Raw genomic sequence first — 22,837 nt, 5'->3', positions numbered from 1 at the left:
TATCTTGCAGATAATATTAATAGTAACCTCAGACTTTTGGAAGATGGTGCTTTATCTACAATGAAGTGCTATCTGAAGGAACCTGCATAAATATTCAGTCAGATCTTGATAAGATTTCAAAGTGGTGCAAAGATTGACAACTTGCTTTAAATGTTCAGAAACATAAGACTGTGCACTTTACAAAATGAAAAAAACGTAGTGTCCTATGACTATAATATCAATGAGTCACCATTGGAGCTGATGGTAGACCTCGGTTTACTAGTAGAATGCTAGGGAAGCACAGTAAGCCTGCAAAGGAGATCGCTTACTAACACGCTAGAATGTTGCTCAGGTGTACGTGAACCAAGTAGGATTACCAGAGGATATTGAATGTATACAGAGGAGGGTAGCGCTAATAGTCGCAGGTTTGTTTCACCCCCTGGGAGAATGTTACAGTGATGCTGAAGAATCTGAACTGGCAGTTTCTTGAAGACAGGGCTAAACTTTCCCAAGTCAATCTACTAACAAAGTTTCAAGAACCGGCTTTAAATGATGACTAGCAGTATACTACAACCACGTATTACTCACATAGGGATTGTGAAGACAAGAGTAGAATAATTATAGCACACAGAGGCATTCCGACAATCAGTCTTCCCACCTTCCGTATGTGAACGGAATGGGAAGAAACCCTAATAACTGGTACAATGGGACATGCTCTCTGTAATGCACTTTGCAGTGATTTGCAGAGTACGACTGTAGATGTAGATGCAGAAACATCGTAATGGTCAGAAGGTACCATGGAAACACCTGTAATATGTCTCTCGTGTATTATGTAACAAATTGATACATCATAATGAACTGTTGTGCATATACAGTAGTCCGCGAATCAGGTAACACACCAAACAAAAGCTGGGGCATGGAGCAGCCACCGAGCATATAAACTAGACTGATAATGCAGCTGAGCTTCCAGACAGTGGCTCTGTTCAGAGATAATGACGTAGCTGTGCATATGTATGTTTGTTTTGGATTAATTACATCTGAAGAAGAACATTGCCCAAAACCTTAGCTGTAAACCTGTCAGCCGCCCCTGTACCTTTTATATGTTAAGTGTTTTTTTTTTAAGTCCTCTGCATTATTAGTATTCCATCCACAGAATTCCAGTATCATATTCCATCAAACAAAACTTATTTAAGAGTAAGAGTAACAAACGACTCACCTAATAATAGAAGTGATAAGTCAACAAATGCATGTAAACAACCTTGGGATATGGTTTTGTTGGTGAGTTGTTATTTTTACTCCTAAATTATTTATTTTCCACCAGAACTTCCATTGCCAAACAAAACTAATGAAATCTGTGACCGCTTTGGTGTCCATCACATTAAAGTTGGGTTTACATGTCACCAGTTCCACCATTATTTCTTTTTGGCTTACCCTAAATCCTTTGTCATGCATCAGGTATTAAAACAGCAAAGAATAGACTTTGGCACGGTAAAATCACCTTCATAATGATTAATTTGGGTATAAACTTAAAAAAAATACTTCGTTTCCAATGACACTGTTTTGAAAATTGCAGATGTTTGCTACTTGGACCATGTGGGAGCGACACTATACTCAGAGAGTCAAATTAAAGCTGTGCAAGAGGATCTTTTGTCCAACGTGTATGGAAATCCTCATTCTTTAAGTACATGCAGCCGCTATTGTACAGATGTTGTGGATCAAGTACGATTCAGGTAAGTACGAAACATTGTGTGTCACAATTTATTTTTGGTAGCTGTGATATGATAATAATCTGCTTTTTTTATTTTTATTTATTTATTTATTTTGAAATTGGGCAGAGCAACAGAATACAAATATTGTTGTCGTCTTCAGTCTGAATACTGGTTTAATGTGATTGTCCATGCTAATGTCTTTACCTTCACATAACTATTGCAATCTAACTCAATTTGGACCTGCTTAATCTATTCAGGCCATGGTCCCCCTCTGCAATTTTTAATCCTTACACTTCCTTTCTTTACCAAGCTGACAATTCCTTGATGCCTCAAGATGTTTCCTATTAATCGATCCCTTACTTTAGTCAAATTGTGCTACATACTTCTGTTTTCCTTAATTTAATTCAGTACCTCATCATTAGTTATTCGATCTTCCCATCTAATGTGCAGCATTTGTCTGTTGCACCACATTTCAAAAACGTATATTCTCTTGTTTTCTGAACTGCTTATTGTCCACATTTCACTTTCACACAAGGCTACACTCCATGCAAATACTGTCAAAAAGATTCCCTTACACTTTTTCGACGTTAACAAATTTCCCTCTCCTGAAAAATTATTTTCTCTCTACTCCCAGTCTGCATTTTAAATTCTCTTTACTTCAGCCACATAGTATCCCATCACAGGTGATACACACATTAGAAGAGAAATGTGCTCAGATACCCTAAAAAAATAGAACTTTATTTCTGACACAGACAGTTTGCCCCAACATTGGTGCTGGGTAACAACAGAAAACCACTTTCAAGTGAAGGCAATGAAAGATTGTCCCAATACAATGAAAGTCTGTCACTGACACAGTTACAGTTGTGAAGTTTTCAGCTCGAGTAACACTGCCGTGGGCGGAGTCTGTGTACGGAGATACGGGCACTGCGTGCAGTTCCCCTGGTGAGTGCTGCACTCTGACAAGTAGGTTGGCTGCGCTCGTGCTGGTGAGTCGAGACGTCACTGTCGGGATGGGAATTCATGTTGGCTGCTATGCGGTGTTCTGTAAAGACCGTCTAGCAGAGGAGAACTAGGAAATTGTCTAGTACGACGCGGCTGGCCGAGGCAAGCTAGTGCCGGCATAGTGGCGCCGTATCTGGCAGATGTGGTGTCTGCAGATACTGTAGTGCCTGTCACCAGCTGAATGGGCTGCAGTTGAGTTTCAGGCATCTTAACAGGGTGGCAGCTGACAGCACCCTGTTGTGTGGCTGGATTATGAGGCGCTAGGCAGATACCGAAGGCCTTCGTCACTTATTTTGCTGCACAAATGCATTGGTTTCCTCTTCTGCCTGCTGATGTACAGACTGAATAACATGAGAGAGAGGCTAGAGTCGTGTCTCTTTTCCTTCTCAACTACTACTATTTCACTTATTATGCTATCTGTTGTAGAGCAGCAAGCAGTTAATAGTCTGTGGTGATGCCACTGTAAATTTTCTAGAGGAGTTTAATAGGAAAACCTTATTTGAGTCCTACAGTTTGATCTCAGTAATTAACTTTCCAACACAGGTGGGTAAAGGATCTTGACTGATAATGTTTTGTTTGGCAAAACTCAAAGCAAGAAAATAACTGTTTACCCAGTAACAAATACTTTCTGATCATGGTGCTCTGTTAGGATAAATAAGATAGTGCCTTGCAGTATGGATACTCCTCAGTGGCAATCAGTTGGAATAATTAGTGACTCCAACACAAATGCTTTTAAGAACAGTTTACATGAGATGACCCAGGATGACTTTTATAATGAATCAAATACTAACATAAAATTTAATCTATTCCATGATAACTTCATATCATTATTTGAGAACAGCTTTTCACATAAGCTAATGTGAAAGGACATTGAACATCCATGTAAAAAAGCCATCGATCAGTAGAGGGATTAAAGTATCTTGTGAAAGGAAAAGGGAAGTGTATCTGTTGGCAAGAGCAAGTAGAGATCCAGCGGTAGTTGCACACTACAAAACTACTCAAAACTACTAGAAAAAGTTATGAAAAAATCAAGAAACATGCACATAATATCAGAAATCAGTAAGTTTGCAACAGACTTAAGGCTATATGGAGTGTACTGAAACAAGAGATTGGACAACCCAAAATTCATTTTGATAGTTTTTCCAATAGACTGTTAAAGATTGTTCCTGTATAATAAACCCTGTCTTGTCCAAAATATGTAATGCAGCACTAACAGAAGGCATTTTTCAAGAAAGACTGAAATATGCCATTGTCAAACACCTCTTTAAGAGAAGTGATAGGAGAGATGTCATTAACTACTGACATGTTTCACTGCCAATATCATTTTTCAACATTTTTGAGAAGGTGATGTATTCTAAAATAGTATCTCACCTGAACAACAATAATATTCTCAGCAAATAACAGATTGGATTTCAGGTGAGTTGCTCTACTGAGAATGCCATTTACATGTTCACTCACAAATTTTACAAGCATTAAATTGTAAAATAGTGTTGGATGGTATTTTCTGTGATCTAACTAAGGCATTTAACTGTGGGACTCACAGTATTCTCCTAGATAAATTGAGGTTTTATGGGATTGATAGTATAGCCAACCAATGGATAATGTAATATCTAACCAAAAGAATGCAGAAAGTTGTACTTAATAATTAAAGCAATATAGTCTGGGGACATCATTCTAACTGGGGAGAAATCGCATATGAGTTCCCCAAGGCTCAGTCTTGGGTCCGCCATTGTTCTTCATACATGTAAACTATCTTCCATCTAATGTACAATAAGAATAATTAATTCTTTTTTGCTGATGACACTAGTATTGTAATCAACCCCAGCATACATACAGAAACAAGAAATGGCAAACAAACTCTTAAAAGTATCATTGACTGGTTTTCTGTGAATACTTTTGCCCTCAATTTTAAAAAGACACAACATATTCAGTTCTGTACATGTAGGAGTACTACACCAGTGATAAGTGCAACAAATGCTGAGCAAATATTAAATAGGATGGAAACTTCAAAATTCTTAGGTGTTAATATTGATGAGAATTTAAACTAAAAAAAACCTTATGAAACTTGTAGAAATCTTAGAACATTTGCACTTAGAATCATTGCAAATCTTTTGGGGTAACTCATCTTTAAGAAATAAAGTCTTCATTGCTCAAAAATATGTTATAAGAATATGTGGCACTCCCCCATGATTATCTTGTAGACATCTATTTAAGGAGTTTGGTGTTCTGATATTTATTCCCTCATGAAATTTTTTGTTCCACTGCAGTTGAAAAGGTACAATGATGTACAAAATTAAAATACCAGAAGGAAAATGGTGTTCATTACTCCACATTAATGTTGTTCTTAGCACAGAAAGGGGTTCAAATGCTGCAGCTAAAATTTTTGATACCCAGTGATACAATGTTTGACAGACAGCAGAGTAAAATTTGAAAACAGACTGAGGTATTTTCTCCTTGACAACTCATTTTATCCTGCAGTAATAATTTCTGTTGCTGTAATGTGTAAAAAGTAGTGGGTGGGAGTTACTAACTCATGTAGCAACATTTACAAATTAATTTGTGATGTGAATGTAAAATGATTTGTTCCACATGTCTAGGATTTATCATTGAAATGATTCATGGAACATGAAACAAACGAACTGACTGACTGACTAACATGCTCTTCAAGGCAGTCTGGTTTCTGTGTAAGTTGTAGATAACTTGTTGCTTCTTGTATTTTACCCCTGCTACGTTCAGAAGTTCAAAAAGTTTATTCCATTCAGCATTGTCAAAAGATTTCCTTAATTTTACAAATGCTATAAATGTAGGTTTGCCTCTCTTCAGGCTATCTTCTAAGATAAGTTGTAGTGTCAGTATGAGTTCAGATGTTTTTGTACGTTTCTGAAACTTGAACCGATCTTCCCTGGGATCAGCTTTTGCCAGTTTTTCCATTCTTCTCTAAATAAATTTTGTCTGTATTTTGCAACCATCACTTTTTAAACTGATAGTTTGGTAATATTCACATAAAACCGATACGACTCATGCCAGAGATTCAAGTATCAGTCAACTAACTAAACAAGAATAGATAATAGTAACGTTAAAAAACGTGTAGTTACTGTTTATAAGAGGTTCCGTAAGTGGTGGCCAAGGGCATCCAGGCATCACTGCCTTCATGTGATGATGTTACGAGCAACACATTGTAATTCTGCAGGTGTGATGTTAATTTATCTAGTAATGTTCCATTTAAGATCATCTATTGTGTGGGGATTGTCAGCATACACTTTGCTTTTTAGTGTGCCCCATAAATAAAACTCACACAGTGTTAAGTTCAGAAACCTCAGGGGCCAGATGTGTCTACCGACAAGCCTGTCTTCAGGGGACACGTTGGTGACATGGGCTATACTTTGGATGTGAGAGCGGCTGTTACATATTTTTAGAATATTGCATGCAGCTTCCCTACGTGTCTTTAATGTGCATAGAAACATCTCTAGATATTGGGCACTGTTTAAGCTGTAACTGAAAAATATGGAGTGAATAACGCACATTCTGGACAGTGCGTACCAAACACCTATCTTCTCTGAGTGGAGAGGTCCATCTTGCAGAATATGTGGGGTGTCCTGCGACCGGTATCTGCCTTTCTGGGAGTTTACATAACCTGACAAATGAAACCAGGCCTCTGTCATGAAGAGCAAAGCAAGGAGTTCAAATAACTGTTAGTAATTTATGTTAATAGCCAGTTACAATAACAACTCCCCCCCCCCTCCTGATCCTCAGTTAGCACATGACAACACGGTGTACGAGATACACCAACCTGGTGTCGTAACCCCCATACTGACTTGCGGGGACTTCTCATAATGTCCGTGTAAATTCTTTTTACAGTTTCAGGGGTCCTTGCTGTTGGTGCCTATTCCTCTGCATATTCTGAATGGATCCTAAAGTCCTCTATTTCTTGTGCAGATCTTGAATAGTGCTGGTTGTCGGGAGCTTCCTACCAGTATACTCCACTTGAAATTATTTATTTACGTTCCTTGATGTAGCCTGTCTTTATGTCACATTTCACAATATCAGTTTGTCATTCTAATGCCAACTACCCCATTTCTGTAACAACTTAGCAGTATGAGCTCCTGATGGCAACTGGCACATGAACATACAGCAACACTCAACTGTTTGATAAAACACAGTGTAGCCAACTTTTGAGACAGTGTTGTCACTTCACAAGCAATTCGAGTACAGATGATCACATGGTATGTGAGGTGTGCTGGTTGTATGTGGGACACCTTGTATCTTTTGTATAATTTTTCTATATACTCCTCCCACCTTTCAGCTTTCCCTCCTTTGCTTAGTACTGGCATACCAACTGAGGTGTTGATATTCATATAGTTACTTCTCTTTTCTCCATAGGTTTGTTTAGTTTTCCCTAGTCATGCATACTTTTACAGCTTAGCATTTCTTGTCTAGTCATTCCTGCTCTGTCAGTTTACACTTCCCAGCAATCTCATTTTTTGGATGTCTGTGTTCCCTTCTGCTGTTTCACTCTTTACATTTTTATATTTTCTCCTTTCAACATTTAGACTTAATATCACATGCATTATCTGAGAATTTCTGCTGGGCCTTGTCATTTTGTGTGTTTGACCTTCTGCTGTCTTCACATTTTCATCTCTCAAGTCTATCTACTCATCTACTATTGTGTTCCTTATCTCTATTTCAGTTAGTTGTTGCTTAATGCTTTCTTTGAAACTGTCAATGACCTATGGTTCTTTCCCTTTATCCAGGTTCCATGTGCTTAAATTCTTACATTTCTGAAATTTCTTCAGTTTTAATCTGCAGTTCAAAACCAGTAATTCATGGTCAGAGTCAACATCTGCACCTGAAAATGTATTCCAGTTTTGTATCTGGTTTCAAAGTCTGTCTTACCGTTAATCTCCATCTGTCTTCCATTAACACAACTCACTTTTATGATTTTTAAACACCTGTTCCATCTGAAGCCTGAAGGTCAATCGTGTTTTTCCTCCCAGATTGGTAAAATTCAGCAATGTACAACAAACCTATATAAGCCTTCAGCTCACTCATGGTCATTTCCTTCATAAAATAGTAATTTGCAACTACTTCACAAGCTGCTTTCATTTTTGCAGTTTGCAAGTTTGTGTATTTCTAGATAATACTAAGCATATTTTCATTGCAAAATAGACTCCAGCATTCAAGCTCAGTCATTGCTAATCTTGCCACTAAACTCACACCAGGTACCTGCATGATGATATTTTCAGAACATGTCTGAACTTGTTGTCGAGGTGGATTTTTGCGCCACTTGGATCCATCTTCACCAAAATAAAATGAACTGCGTACCTGATTTTCCGATCGCTCGACTAATTCTGGTAACGCAGCATTGTGGGCAGCATTTGTAGCCCATTTGGTTGTGTATTATCTTCTTTGTCACTGCCTTCACTTCCATCTTGCTCAGCCCCACTACTGCTGCTACGCTCACGTACACAATCTTTATTTTCACTGTCATCTGTCATAAAGTTATTCTCACATATCCTTAGCCTCCCATTCTTCGTTGTCCATTTTGACTAAAAACACCAAAAACCATTCATGAACACCAAAAAACATTCATGAAAAAAGATAAATTGAAAATTGGCACAGAAATACTACTTCGTTGGTGTGGAAAGGTCAAAAATACCCTCCTACCGTTTGCACTCATTTTTCTCCTTTCCCGAATGGCAGCCATCTGAGTGCGCGCACACATTATGGAGGGGAGTTCAATAAGTAGAGCTACTGAGAACTTCGACAATGTGCAACTGCGCAACAAAGAACTGACAACAAAACAAAATGAGCGGGGTCAAGTTGACTCTACCACATCTTCGCAGGGCTAAGAAAAAAGTGTCCTACATTTTTACAGAAGACGGCACTGGTCGAAACTAGAAAATAAGTCCTATAAACATGCATGTGAAAAAAAGTACTCATTTAGACATGTACCATTCTGTCCTTTCATAGCCTCTGGCTGTTGACATTACAGGAAATGCTCAACATGGTTACTAATCATTCTTACACATGCTTCTCAAATAAAAATGAACTCATCTGAACACTCTTGGTGGAGCTCGGTTTTAGTCAGATGCACAATGTGGATGTAGCTGTAATGTGTACACTGTCAACGATTGTGGAATAAACTATTGCGTATGAATTTTTCCGTAGAAAAAAATTTAGGGCATTAGGGTCAACTGAACATGGAGGCCACACTACAGGACCTTTTTTAGCAATCCATAGCTCGCTAAATGTCTGTGATAGCTACTGCTGCGTGAGGTGTAGAAAATGGAGCAGTGCCTGATTGTCCATAAGCCACATCCATTGTCCATGTCTACTCAGGCAAGAACTCCATTTCATGGTTTACATGTTTGTTCTCTTGCAATGGAGTCAATAGTCTTATTATAATGCCAGCACAACCCTAAGACCTCAGAGTGATACATACAGAATGGTTGCTATGGGAGACAGTGGTCACTCGTGATGTAGCAGACCTAGACATACCATAGTGAAGAGATCAATAACTTAGTTATGAAACTACACGATGATGCATTATGTTTTACCATCAAATTTGAAAGTTTCTGTTTTTGCTCATTTTTATATGTTGTTTATTTGTGAATATGACAAGTTCATTTTAATTCCGATAATGTTTCATTGAAAATACAAGAATTAGAGTCGAATGTACCGAAAACATACTTGTATTTTCTGTCTCAAATGTAATTTGTGACACTATCTTTTACTACACTAAGCTCAAGCATATAATAATACAATGTAATATCATTAATCATTCAGTGATTGCCATTTAATTAAAAACAACATTTAAATATTGTTATAATTATAAACCATATCTAAAAACAAAGATGATGTGACTTACCAAACGAAAGCGCTGGCACTTCGATAGACACACAAACAAACACAAACATACACACAAAATTCCCCCCTAAGGTAAGTCTTTCCACTCCCGGGATTGGAATGACTCCTTACCCTCTCCCTTAAAACCCACATCCTTTCGTCTTTCCCTCTCCTTCCCTCTTTCCTGATGAAGCAACCGTTGGTTGCAAAAGTTAGAATTTTGTGTGTATGTTTGTGTTGGTTTGTGTGTCTATCGACGTGCCAGCGCTTTCGTTTGGTAAGTCACATCATCTTTGTTTTTAGATATATTTTTCCCACGTGGAATGTTTCCCTCTATTATATTCATATAATTATAAACCTTTTGATTTTTCTGTAAGTGTCATATATTTTGTAAACCAGTGTAGTTAATATGTATATACTGATTATGCTGTTCATCGAATTGTAACACAGTTTCATATGAAAATCTGTAGTAATGTTTCAGTTTCAGATTGCATGTTTTTCGGACAAGTCCTGTATTTCTTGTTTTCCCAATGTGTTTATAAAGTTCATCAAGAATAGAAGTTGCAATTCTGAAAATGTGTCCAAGTTTTATGTCACCTGTCAGTTATTACTACACACAAATGGAATCTTGGCAATTTTTTGGTTAAAAGCAACATTTAGTACGCCTACATTATTCGCTGACAAAATGTTAGCTGTATATAGTTTGAATTGTACATTCCACGGTGCCATTTAATCTCACGTGTAATAAACTTTGCTCTGAAGCAGAACACACAGTCACTAGTTTTCATATTTAGATTTAATTTCATAGTTGGAATATGACATATTGCTATGTCTAATAACAGTGTCACAGCCAGAGAATTAAGCACAGAGACAAACAAAAGCAATAAGAAATGAGCAATGGATCAGCAGGAAGAACATGGACAGTACTCAATAAGTATTAGATTCCGGACACGTGTTTGTATACTGAAGTGCCTAAGAAACTGGTACAGGCATGGGTATTTGAATACAGAGATATGTAAACTGGCAGAATATGGCACTGCAGTTGGCAATGCCCATATAACAAGTGTCTGGCGCCATTGTTAGATCGGTTAATGCTGCTTCAATAGCAGGTTATCAAGATTTAAGTGAGTTTGAACGTGGTGTTATAGTCGATGCATGAGTGATGGGACACAGCGATGAAGTGGGGATTTTCCCGTATGACCATTTCGTGAGTGTACTGTGAATATCAGGAAAACAGGAAAAGGTCCTGCAAGAATGGGACCGACGACGACTGAAGACAATTGTTCAACATGACAGAAGTGCAACCCTTTTGCAAATTGCTCCAGATGTCAATGGTGGGCCATCAACAAGTGTCAGCGTGTGAACCATTCAGCAAAACATCATCGGTATAGGCTTTCGGAGCCGAAGGTCCACTCGTGTACCCCTGATGACTGCACGATACAAAGCTTTACACCTTGCCTGGGCCCATCAGCTCTGACATTGGACTGTTGATGACTGGAAACATGTTGCCTGGTCGGATGAGTCTCATTTCAAATTGTATCAAGTGGACGGACATGTACGGGTATGGAGACAACCTCACGAATCCGTGGATCTCGCATGTCGGCAGTGGACTGTTCAAGCTGGTGGAGACTCTGTAATGGTGTGGGGCATATGTAGTTGAAGTGCTATCAAACCCCTTGTATGTCTAGATACGACTCTGACAGGTGACACATACGTAAGCATCCTATCTGATAACCTGTATGCATTCGTGTCAATTGTGCATCCCGTCGGACTTCCAGTTCAGTTCCAGCATGACACTGTGACAACCCACAGGTGCAGAATTGCTACAGAGTGGCCCCAGGAACACTCTTCTAAGTTTAAGCACTTCTGCTGGCCACCAAACTCCTCAGACATGAACATTATTGAGCATATATGGGATGGCTTGCAATGTGCTGTTCAGAAGATTTTCCACCCCCTCATACTCTTACGGATTTATCAACAGCCCTGCAGGATTTGTGGTGTCAATTTCCTCTAGCAGACATTAGTCGAGTCCGTGCCACGTCGTGATGCGGCACTTCTGTGTGCTCGCAGGGGCCCTACGAGATACTAGACAGATGTACCAGTTTATTTGCCTTCTTCTGTGTAGTTTTTCTAGTTTTAACCAGTACTATCTTCTGTAAGAATACGGGTTACACTTTTTATATTATAGTTGTTGTAAGTTATGCCATTCAGTGTTTATTGTGTTGTGCTTTTGCAGAGTGTTGCAGCATTACAGTGCCAACCCAGACGAGTACAGCGTAATATTCACATCTGGGGCAACAGCAGCCCTGAAGCTGGTAGCGGAGTCCTTTGTCTGGGGAGAGGACGGTCAGGCTGGCACCTTCGCCTACCTCCAGGACAACCACACGTCCGTACTGGGGATGAGGGAACTAGCAGCATCTCGAGGTGCTTCAGTCACGTGCATCAGCCAGGAGGAAGCTTTTTCTGTCTTCAGCAAGGCTAACAGAGAGGTGAGATCAGACGTGTTTGCCGCCAGTCGGTTCCTGAGTAACAAATGGGCGACACTGTCAAAATGGTGGTGTCCGTCTGTCCACTTCCTGTGCCCTCTGTATTAAATGTCCAATATATCGATATGTTCCCCACTGTGCTGTAAACACATTTCCATACACCACCATGTTCTTTATGACATATTTTTAATTGTGTCTAGTGTTACAGTGTGAAACGCATCCACAAGAGCACTGCACAGTTGTCTGTTTGTAGTATAACGATATACAAATACGTTTGTCTTAATGACTCCCCGTAATGAGTTGTCAGTTGTGGTGTGTTCAGATGTTCTTGGTGGTGTAGGCGCCCCGGTGGTCCCGGTCGCCTACGGTGGACTGGAAGCTGAGCGGTGACCTCTCCAGTTGTCAGGATGCTAGGAAATGACTGCGGATGTGTCAGAAACACCAAAGAAACGTTATTAATTCGTGACACCTTTATTCTGCCGAGTACAATGTGCCCCACATAACACAGGCTGGCTGAGCTTGGTGATATCAACGACCTTCCCCGAGTCCTTGCTATCTCGTAGCGATGACACCAGCTCCGGGCCGCACCAGTCTTGCTAACGCTGCACCGCGTGCTGTGACGTAGCGTGGAATGCCCTTACTTCGGGCATGCGTGGCTGGCGGTGCCCGGCTGGCCGGACGGCTCAGCGGCGGACAGCAGGCTGCTGCGAGGTTGGAGGCTCCGGGTTGGAGTCCCGGCGCTGTCGGCACGAGAGGCGTTCTCGTAGTGCGGAGTGTACTCTATCCCACCCTGTCTTCTTCCCTGCTCCTCCTAGTGGCTCGTCTGCGGTGGACGGACGGAACGGGCTGCAGTCCCCCAGCGTCGTCGGCTAACCCGGTTGTGACGGTGGATGCACGGGGCCTAGGTCCCGCACGATCTCGACGACGGCTCACCTGTGTGGTCAGCATTGGCGGCAAGCAAGTTCGCTGCGATGTCTGCTAATCCTAGGTCGATGATTGATAGCGGCAGCAGAGAGGACCAGAGCTGGTACTGTCCCCTCATGTCTGCTGCTGGATGGGCTGCCCTTACTGCAACATCTCCTTAATAAAGATTAATATGTCGATCACCGAGCTGAGTGGTATGCATCACATCTAACTGCAAGTCTAACTGTGAGTCCTTGTTGCTATCAAAGCTGGCGTATTTAAAGGAAGCACGAGCGATGTCCTGACATCATGCTCGTTTGTAATGAATGCATTCGTTCCACTTATACTGCTGATTTACCTGTCGTACTCGCCCCTTAGGTGTTCTTGTGACAGAGTTACGTGTTGTTACGGTAGACTTACGCGAAGTTGTGAAATGCAGTACAGTTGACGCTATACCTCTGTCTCACACTCTACGACAGTCTCCGCATGCTGAGCAATTCTCTCTTCCCTGTTGTGTGTAACCAGGCCATTGCCCCTGCGTGATGACACATTCCAATATATGTGCAATCCTCTTACCTCTTAGCTAACCTACTGCCTCTGGCTCTCGTCATAGGCAATGAAACTTTGACAATATTCCACGTTTCCAACTATTTACTATTCCGCGACACTACAGTGGTCATTTCAAGGGAGCTGGTGTTGCTGAGGAACCATGGATGTTCATTTAGGAATTCGCACGCTGCAAGAGTGTAGTGAGGAGGTGCTATGTCTTGCTGCATTCTGAGAGACCTCTTTCCTCAAGTTGCAGTACGAACTATGTTTATAACATTTGGAAGTAATTTGCACCATTCACATAGTGTAACATCTGATGTTATATCATCACTGCCAATATCATTACATGAGGCGAGTTCCTTTCTAACTTTTCTGTCTAACGAGGATTCTCTTTGACCCAAATGACAATATTTCTAGCACACGTGTGATAAATGACACATTCATCTGAAAACAAAGTGCAGCATGCTAAAACATGCTCATTCCGGTCTGCATCCGATAAATCATTTATGAATGTTATTTATGAAAGTTATGACCATAAGGTCTTTTTTCATGCACTCTTGCATTTTCATCCTCAGTATACCAAGCTCTGAAGCACATTTGTGTGTCGACTTCACATAGAGACTCTGGCACATTTCTCCTCGTGGCTTCTTCCTTCTACTCTGTTGTCTTTAACACTACCAAAACCCAAAGCTTGTCTTTCCCAATCCAGATGTATTGCCTTTCAAGGGGGAGCATTATTAAATATTTCTTGGAATGCTCCCATTAACTATCTCATTGTCTCCCCTGTGTGTTGTTATTCATACACCCAAACATTTGTTCCTAAGCGCACCTCAATATGACCATTCACATCTGCCATGGCTACAAATTAAAACTTGACTGAGACTGTGAAAAAACTGTTCAACATGAATTCCAACAATTGATAAGAAGTAACATAGCTACCACCCTGCGCAATAATATTTTGTACTAAACAGGGGTTACAGGGGTATGGGGACTTCTCATCCACCCTTTACATTGTTATTTGTTTTTGTATTTACTCAAACATTGTGGTTTTTTATAGTGTACTAGAGTAACATAGAGGAAGTTGAGACGAACAATGATACAGAGCACTTGTGGGCTACCAAATTGGGGAACTACCTCAAATTGGCCAGCAGAAGCTTACTTAAGCTACAGAAAATTCATGACATGCAAACTGTTAGTCGTAGAGAAAAAATAAGTAGGACCTTTTCTGTAGGAAATTTTGTACTGTGCCACGTTTTCACTGGAGGTTCTGATGATATTAAATCTTGAAAACCATTTGGAATAGGACATATATCCATATGACATTTTTGGACATTTCTGTCCAGAATCACTAATACTATCACCTCTCAAAGCATGTACCTTTCCTCTTGGCTCACACTGTATACGTTTTGCTCCCTTAAAAATAAAAGAGACAACCATTGCTCATCTGACATCTGCATGTGCATAAAATCTCCAGACTTTTCTAAGCATTTGTATGTTCAGCCATGTGCATTGATATTGCTCGGTGTATTGCAGGGACTTACATTTAGGACACAAATTTTCGTAGTTGAACAGCTGTCAATAGCTCAAAATGTAAAAATATTATTTCACTAAACATTTCAGAATCACTCAGAATTAGCTCAATAATGGACAAAGATGTTTGAAACTAGTCATATTATGTGCATCTTCATCTTTTCATAGTTTAGTGACTGAATTATTAAATTTTGGTTCTGCAACCACATAAACGCTATTTGTTACTTTAATATTTGGGCAGTATGCCTTTTAGCCATCTTCAGAGTGCTGTAGCTTCAGGTTGTCAGCTCACTCAGAAGATGGCTGGTTAGTATACAGCTGAAATATTAAAAAAAAGAAACAAGGTTTATGTGTTGCACACCTGAAATTTAATCGATTAGTCACCATTAACCAAATTGTCAGTCCAACAGTGATTTCATTCTACTCTGTGCATGTATATCTAATGTGCAATTATCTTTGTTTGTGGTTATGATTTAAAAATGAATGCAGTTAAAGATATTGGTGTGGCTACCCTGATTTTCGATTTTCTCAAATCATTTCAAGAGAATGGTGTGATGGCTTTTAACAATAGTCCATTAGTGTTCTTTTCCCCATTTATTTTTTGTCATTAGCAGTTTGAAATTAACATTTTATACAGGTTGGTTCTTATTAATGTTTAGGAAGCTCCAAAACAGTGTAGAAGACACTGAGACAAGAAATTTTATACGAGACACATGGAGCTGCAAATGTTAGGAAATACCCCAAAAGTGGATGACAAATGCTGAACATGTGCTGTCACCATATGACATACCTCACCACACATGCAGCAAGTGGGCTTATCTACCTACGATTGACAGTAGGGGCAGCACTACACATTGCTCTGGTAGGCTACTTTGTCTTCAAACACGTTTGGTGAATGTTATGTGTTGAAAACATAGTAAAAGTTACAGCATTATTGTCCTCACTGGAACCAAGAAAATTGGTCCTAATTCTGTGTTTTTCTTTCCTTTTGTCCCTTCTTTTTTGTTTACAGACTTTATTTACAAAGAACATGTACATCATTTACTGCTAGCGATGCAATTTAGAAGCTTATACTTATTTTCTTGTCACACAATATGGCAGGTTTCTGTTCTGTACTTTGCAACTAACCAGCAGAGACTGTGAGACCGGTAAATACAATACTAAATATTACTTCAATGTAAACACACAATTGTGTAACACAATACAAAAAATACTGCCTGCTAGACACAAGACTCGAACCCTGAGCCGCCACGCGCTGAAGTCCTGCATGCAGGCCCAGAGCCACACTGATGTGAATACTTGACTTGAGTTGGGATGGTCAGATGCAACAGACTGATAGGCTCCACCAGTTCATGGGTGGTGACGTCACATGTCCAACGTATGTCATCCACTTTTGGGGTATTTCCTGACATTTTCATCCCGACGTGTCTTAAATTACTTTTCTCAGCGCCATGTATGTCACTTAGGGGTTTTTGTATGTTAATAAGAATCACCTTGTATAATAATATGATGAAAAATGTTGTTATTTTGTATAGTTGTTGTTTTTTGTTTTTATTGTTAAATACATTTAATTATTACTCACTTAATGTTGTGACATGTTTTATTACCATCTATGAATGTAGAACAAAAAGGCAATTCCAATTGTTTACAGATCTACACCTCTTGCAATATATTTGCCTCTCTGCCAGTGAGGTCATTACAGGAAAGTTATTTTAGACACTCTGAATTATTTTAGTGCTCTTTCTTACAGATACATGGAGCTGAGGTACCAAGCAGCAATTCCCTTTTTGTGTATCCAGCACAGAGCAATTTCTGTGGTGTGCGCTACCCACTATCTTGGGTTGAAAGTGTGCACGGTGGCAGTTTGAATAAGCTTCCTGGTATCAGGTCAAATGGTTCTTCAAAGTGGTTCTGTTTCCTGGATGCTGCAGCAATGCCATCACTGGATTTGTCGCACGTGGCACCAGATTTTGTTTCTGTGTCATTTTACAAGGTACTCTCAAAGTCTCACTCATAAAGTCAAGGGGGAGAAGACTGACTCTCTCTCTCTCTCTCTCTCTCTCTCTCTTTTTTTTGCTGCACGCTTGGTTCTGTAATGTAGTACATATATTAATGAAGTGTGTATTAATTGAATCTTTATTTTTTGTAAAAAGAGTACTAGCAAAGCGTAAGCATAGTGGACAAATAACAGCCCCCCCCCCCCCTCCAGGAAACATTGCAATAATACCATGTACCATCACCTGTAGCCTCATTGTTGTTGTTGTTGTTGTTGTTGAGGTCTGCAGTCCAAAGACTGGTTTGATGCAAATCTCTCTGTGCTACTCTATCCTGTGCTAATCTCTTCACATCCAAATAACTACTGCTGCCTATATCCTTCTGAATCCGCTTGCTGTATGCACCTCTTGGACTCCCTCTACAATTTTTTCCCCCCACTCTTCCCTCCAGTACTCAACTGGTGATCCTTTGATATCTCAGAATGTATCCTATCAATTGACCACTTCTTCTACCCAGGTTCTGCCACAAATTTCTTTTCTGCATGCTTCTATTCAGTACTTCCGCATTAGTTACACTATATAGCCATCTAATCTCCAGCATTCTTCTGTAGCATAAAGTTTTAAAAGCCTCTATTCTCTTCTTCTCTAAACTGTTGCTCGCCCACATTTCACTCCAATCCCTAGCTACAATCCAGTTAAATAACTGTAGCAAAGTCAGATGTTGACAAATTTCTCTTCTTCATAAACACTTTTCTTTTTGTTGCCTGTCTAAATGTCATATCCTCTGTAGTTCAGGCACCATCAGTTATCTTACTGCCCAAATAACAAAGCTTGTGTACTACCTTTATGACTTGTTTCCTGATCTAATTCCTTCAGCATCACCTGATCTTAATTGACTATGTTCCAGTACCCTTGTTTTGCTTTTGTTGACATTCATCTTATATCCTCTTTGATATGTTACAACCCTGTCTCACTCCCTTCTCAACCACTGCTTTTCTTTCGTGCTCCCTGACTCTTATAACTGCCATCTGATTTGTGTACAAGCATAAATAATCTTTCGTTTGCTTTATTTTACCTCTCCTACCTTCAGAATTTCAAAGAGAATATTGCAGTCAGCATTTTCAAAAGCTTTTTTTCAAATCCGCAGTAGCTATAAACCTATCTTCTAAGATAATTCATAGTCAGTAATGCCTCGCATGTTGCTATATTTCTCCAGAATCGAAACTGACCTTCCCCAGAGTCAGTTTCTACCAATTTTTGTATTCTTCTGTAAATAATTTGTGTCAGTATTTTGCAACAATAACAACTGATAGTTCAATAATATTCACACCTGCGAGCAGCTGTTTTCTTTGGAATTGGAACTGTTAAATTAATTTTGAAGTCACACATCTCTAAACCCCGATAACAGATTGACGAGCGAGGCTGTCCGTGAGTTTCGTCAGATATGTTGTGTGTAGCTGAAGAAACCCACCAGTGATTAGATCTGGTAGGACTACCAGACTGTAAACACATTCACTGCAGTGTTTCACCCTCTGTTCCAAATAGTCCCACACATTTTCTACACGATTAAGATCGGACGATTTTGCGAGCCAGTCGAGATACGACAGTGTGTCCGATCGTTCGTCGAACCGGACACACGTGTGAGCTCTGGGAACAGAGGGGTATCAAAAACGTACTCGTAATGAAGATACAGAAAGAAAGGCAACACTCAGTTACTGAGCCCCCATTGCCGAACGGTCAGTGTGACGGATTGTCAGTCCTCTGGGCCCGGGTTCGATTCGTGGCTGGGTCGGGGAATTTTCTCCACCCAGGGACTGGGTGTCGTGCTGTCCTCACCACCGTCCTACCGTCCTCGTCGACTGCAGGTCACCGAAGTGGCACCAAATTGAAAGACCGGCACCCGGCAAACGGTCTGCCCGACGGGGGTCCCCAGCCGTACGATTAAATAAAATAAAAGTTACCGAGAATGTTCTTTTTCATCGTAACCTGAATGGAGGGTCGTCATGGTACTGCCTCCGACCTGAACTGCAGCCTCCACATACCGCAGCTCCTGCTGTGCACTCGGTGCTTCACGTCATTCGTGAGCTGGCAGAGTAACGACTCGTCGGCCCGCACTACGGACCTCCAGTCTACTGTCCACTCTGTGTTGTTTAGCTGACTGAAAGTGTGCAGCTGTGGCCTGTGGCCTTTTCTGAGATACACAGCTCCGAGCGCCAGTTGCTTGCAGTTGCTTTCACAGTGTTTGGTCGTAAACCCGTAGAGATGGACCTATATTCACTCACAGTAACAGTCCTTTCAAGTTCGAAACTGGTGCTCGTTGACAAGGTGTGACTCTCATCTGCAGGCCACGGTCAGTTGTGACCGACGTTCTCGTGCCTCGTTACGCAGCTTGTGGGCAGTACACCGTTCCTCGTAGATACGTCGGATAGTCCGTGTCGATACGACAACAGATCGAATAGTTTTGTAGCCGGTGCGGTAACGGGCACGTCGAAATGCGATAGCTCCTTTCTGCCGTTCCGTTACGTCTCGGTGTCTACCTGTCTTTCTATACTGACTCGATACGAGCGACCGGCACGAACACGCCACTTAACTTTTGTGAGTTATGTCTGAGGTGAGGGGGACGCGGCTGCCTGGAACCAGTTCTGTGCTGTGCCCAGTGTTCCAAAGAGAACAGTGTGCTCTCTTTAGGGGTGAATAATATTTTGTCCTTTTACCTTAGATAGGTCTCAGCCCTTTTCATAATAAACTTCAGTTTCATCAACATTTGTCACATAACACATATTTGAATGAAATTTTGTTTCTGTACTTGTTGACTGGATAAAGACAGACAGGCGAGGCTGTATGTCAGAACTTCTATGAAGTGTACAGTGTTCTTTCATAGGCCACTAAGAAGAAACACAAAAAACTGAGATCAGGGCTTTAAACAAATCACAGAATAGATATTTTTTTTAACAGTCAAAAGTTTGCAGACAGTGTTTGTTGAACATATTTTAGCCTTACCAGCTGAAATTTAATGGGTGTTATCTTAAATTCACCTGTCTTGTTGGATGTTGCAAACACTGTTGGTGGCAATTATGTAGCTTTACGGTTCTTTTAATATCAGAAGTTTACTTGTGTGGTAGTAGACCATTTTACGTATGTCTCATTATATGTATTGTGTCAAATGGAGAATTCATTTGAAAAAATTGTAAAATGACAAATGGCTGGCAAGTATTTAGCTTCAAAAGGTGAAATTGCAATAGTACCACTGGACATATTTAAAAACAGAAAAAAGTGCTGATCATTGTTCATCTTCCCTCCTGTAACATTTACAGACTCAACACATTTACGGCAATTATTTCATTATCTAAGATGATTTTTTATGCAAGTGTTTGTGGGCTTTCTTAGATAAAATCACTGTCAGTTCCAAAATGGAACTATGATGCATGACTGATTTCTTTGGGCCCACCTGCACAACCATTAAATATGTTCAGCACCACTGGTGTTTGATCTGGCAATCAGTTTACTCTTTTTATGCTACTGGTTAATTCAATTTATTATTTTTTATTAAATTTAATTAAATTTATTACTATCCAACCGAGAAATGCTTCGCAGTTGCTAAATTTGTATAGGAATTGAATGTATATCCGAATCTCTGTATCTGCCCTCCCTCTGTCCCTCCTCTCTTTCTCCATTCCTCCCCCTCCCCCTTTCTGTGTTCTTTACCACCACCTCCCCCGTCACTGTGTCATTCTCATCCTCCACCCCTCTCTGTCATTCTCCTCCTCAAATGGCTCTAAGCACTATGGGACTTAACTTCTGAGGTTATCAGTCCCCTAGACTTAGAACTAGATAAACCTAACTAGCCTAAGGACATCACACACATCCGTGCCCAAGGCAGGATTTGAACCTGTGACCGTAGCAGCTGCATGGTTCTGGACTGAGCACCTAGAACTGCTCAACCACAGTGGCCGGCTCTCCTCCTCCCCTCTCTCTCTCTCTGTCATTCTCCTCCTCCCCCTCTCTCTGTCCCTATCCTCCTACTCTCCCTCCGTCTGTCCATCTTTTCCTTCCCACTCTCTGTGTTCACCTCCACTTTTCCTCCTCTTTACGACTTGGAGCCTTCTTTATTAGTGTTGCAAAGTAAACCTAGATTGGCAACTGAAGTTGGTTAAAACAAATGTTTAAATTGGTTGGAATCATTGGTAAACAGGGCACAAGAGAGAACTCTCCAGCTGCTGTGTCTATGAGGATAGTAGCTTCAGGACAATATTTTGCATAATTTTAATCTGCTGACAGGTAGGATTATAAAGTTTTTGGCAATTCAGATTCTATAGTAGGATTCTAATCATAAGCCGATAAACTGTAAATAAAAATTTCCTGTCTTCTGTTAAAACTGACTGCGAGGAATAAAATGGAATAACATGTTGTTGTGTGTACAGATTTCATTTAAAATTTTATATAAGGAGAAAGAATATATATAGGACAAACAATTCCTGGCAGATTAAAACTGTCAGGGTGTATACGACCCGGGACAACCAGGAAAAACCCGGGAATTTTTTCATCCGGGAGAAAATTGGGAAAAAACCCGGGAATTGTTTAGTATTCTGGGAATTTTTCATTGTTTTAGTTTTCAGTTAAATTTTTGTGATTTTGACTGGTAAGAACCAATACTCTAACAAAGGATATTACTGTATCCCACTACTGCAGAATAATACTGCAGCAACAAAACATGGAAAAAAAAATAAAAACAAAAATAAATAAATAAATAAAACTTGAGTTGCAAAGGAAATGCGCCATATACAACAACAAAACAGTGCTCATACAAGTGTCTGCCAACTGCAAAGTGTGTCAAAGGCTTTAGGAAGACTTTAGTGCTTCATAACAACAAATTGCCTCCGGTGAGCGTGATGTGTCAACTGTTTAAATTAGATTCATTTGAGCAGTTGCGGGCTGGCTCTTGCACATGCGCAGTTGAGTCACGTATGAGTAGTACCTTCTCCCGCTTCTGGTTACAGAAGTGTAGCTGGGTGCTACTACTTAATATTGTCCCAGTTGGGAAATAATAGTAAATCTGGGGCTGATGCACAGAGCAGTCTGAGTTGCGGTGGGGACGTGGGTCGTCTCCATGTGACCTGTGTTTACGTTCAGTGACTTTGTTGTTTCCTCATCATTTGTTGCTCTCACGTTAAATGATAACAAAACGGATTTTTGTGGCTGGGAGCTATCAAATGAGTTAAAATACGTTTGAATAATTATGGAAGGCCAAAATATGTTATTAATTTCAGATATTATTTCCACCTTTCTGACAGTCAAGCAAAAATCGCCTTGCAGAACAATGAAGTTATTTTTGCTGGTTTGCAAAAGAGATTCCATTAATCTTTTCTGCTGAGGCAGTCAATTTATTTGAAATGAAGTATTTAATTTCACACTATTGGTTAGTTTCAACTGTTCGCTGCATTTTAAGTGCACGTATGGCATTATGCCATAATAAAGAACCAAACATGAGATAATACAGTACTGGTACTCCAAGAAAATTTACATACGAGTGTGCATTTTAAGCCGAATTATGCATTTTAGTGTGGTTCACGGAATTCCAATGCTCCTGAAGTATCCTCTGATGTCTTGATCCTTGTATGACGCAATGTAAGATCTTTTAATGTTTTACACATACAAACATATATATGGGCTTTCTGCGACATCGTAACTGCGCAAGCGCGGTGACGCCTGTTATCTGGAGCTCTCTTGCAACTTATCAAACGAACCTATTTCTAACAGGTCGCGGGAGAATATTGCGAATGGTGGTATCAAATAGTTACATTCAAGGCAAATTTCCTTTTACGCAACATGAACTAAGTGC

The 22,837-nt window shown here is 40.2% G+C and overlaps 1 protein-coding gene across 1 annotated transcript in view; it reads left to right on the top strand.

The window, feature by feature from the left end:
* LOC126109833 (molybdenum cofactor sulfurase 2) overlaps positions 1–22,837 on the top strand; it is a 143,791-nt gene that overhangs the window by 24,033 nt on the left and 96,921 nt on the right. The window contains exons 2-4 of the mRNA XM_049914893.1: positions 1,553–1,709; positions 11,773–12,025; positions 16,755–16,997. Coding sequence (XP_049770850.1) covers positions 1,553–1,709; positions 11,773–12,025; positions 16,755–16,997 — 653 coding nt within the window. The remainder of the gene's footprint in view (positions 1–1,552; positions 1,710–11,772; positions 12,026–16,754; positions 16,998–22,837) is intronic.

This window comes from Schistocerca cancellata, chromosome 12, assembly GCF_023864275.1.
Source record: "Schistocerca cancellata isolate TAMUIC-IGC-003103 chromosome 12, iqSchCanc2.1, whole genome shotgun sequence".
NCBI classification, from domain to species: domain Eukaryota; kingdom Metazoa; phylum Arthropoda; class Insecta; order Orthoptera; family Acrididae; genus Schistocerca; species Schistocerca cancellata.
Note: the sequence above shows the minus strand (reverse complement) of the source record. Positions and strands in the feature narration are given on the sequence as shown.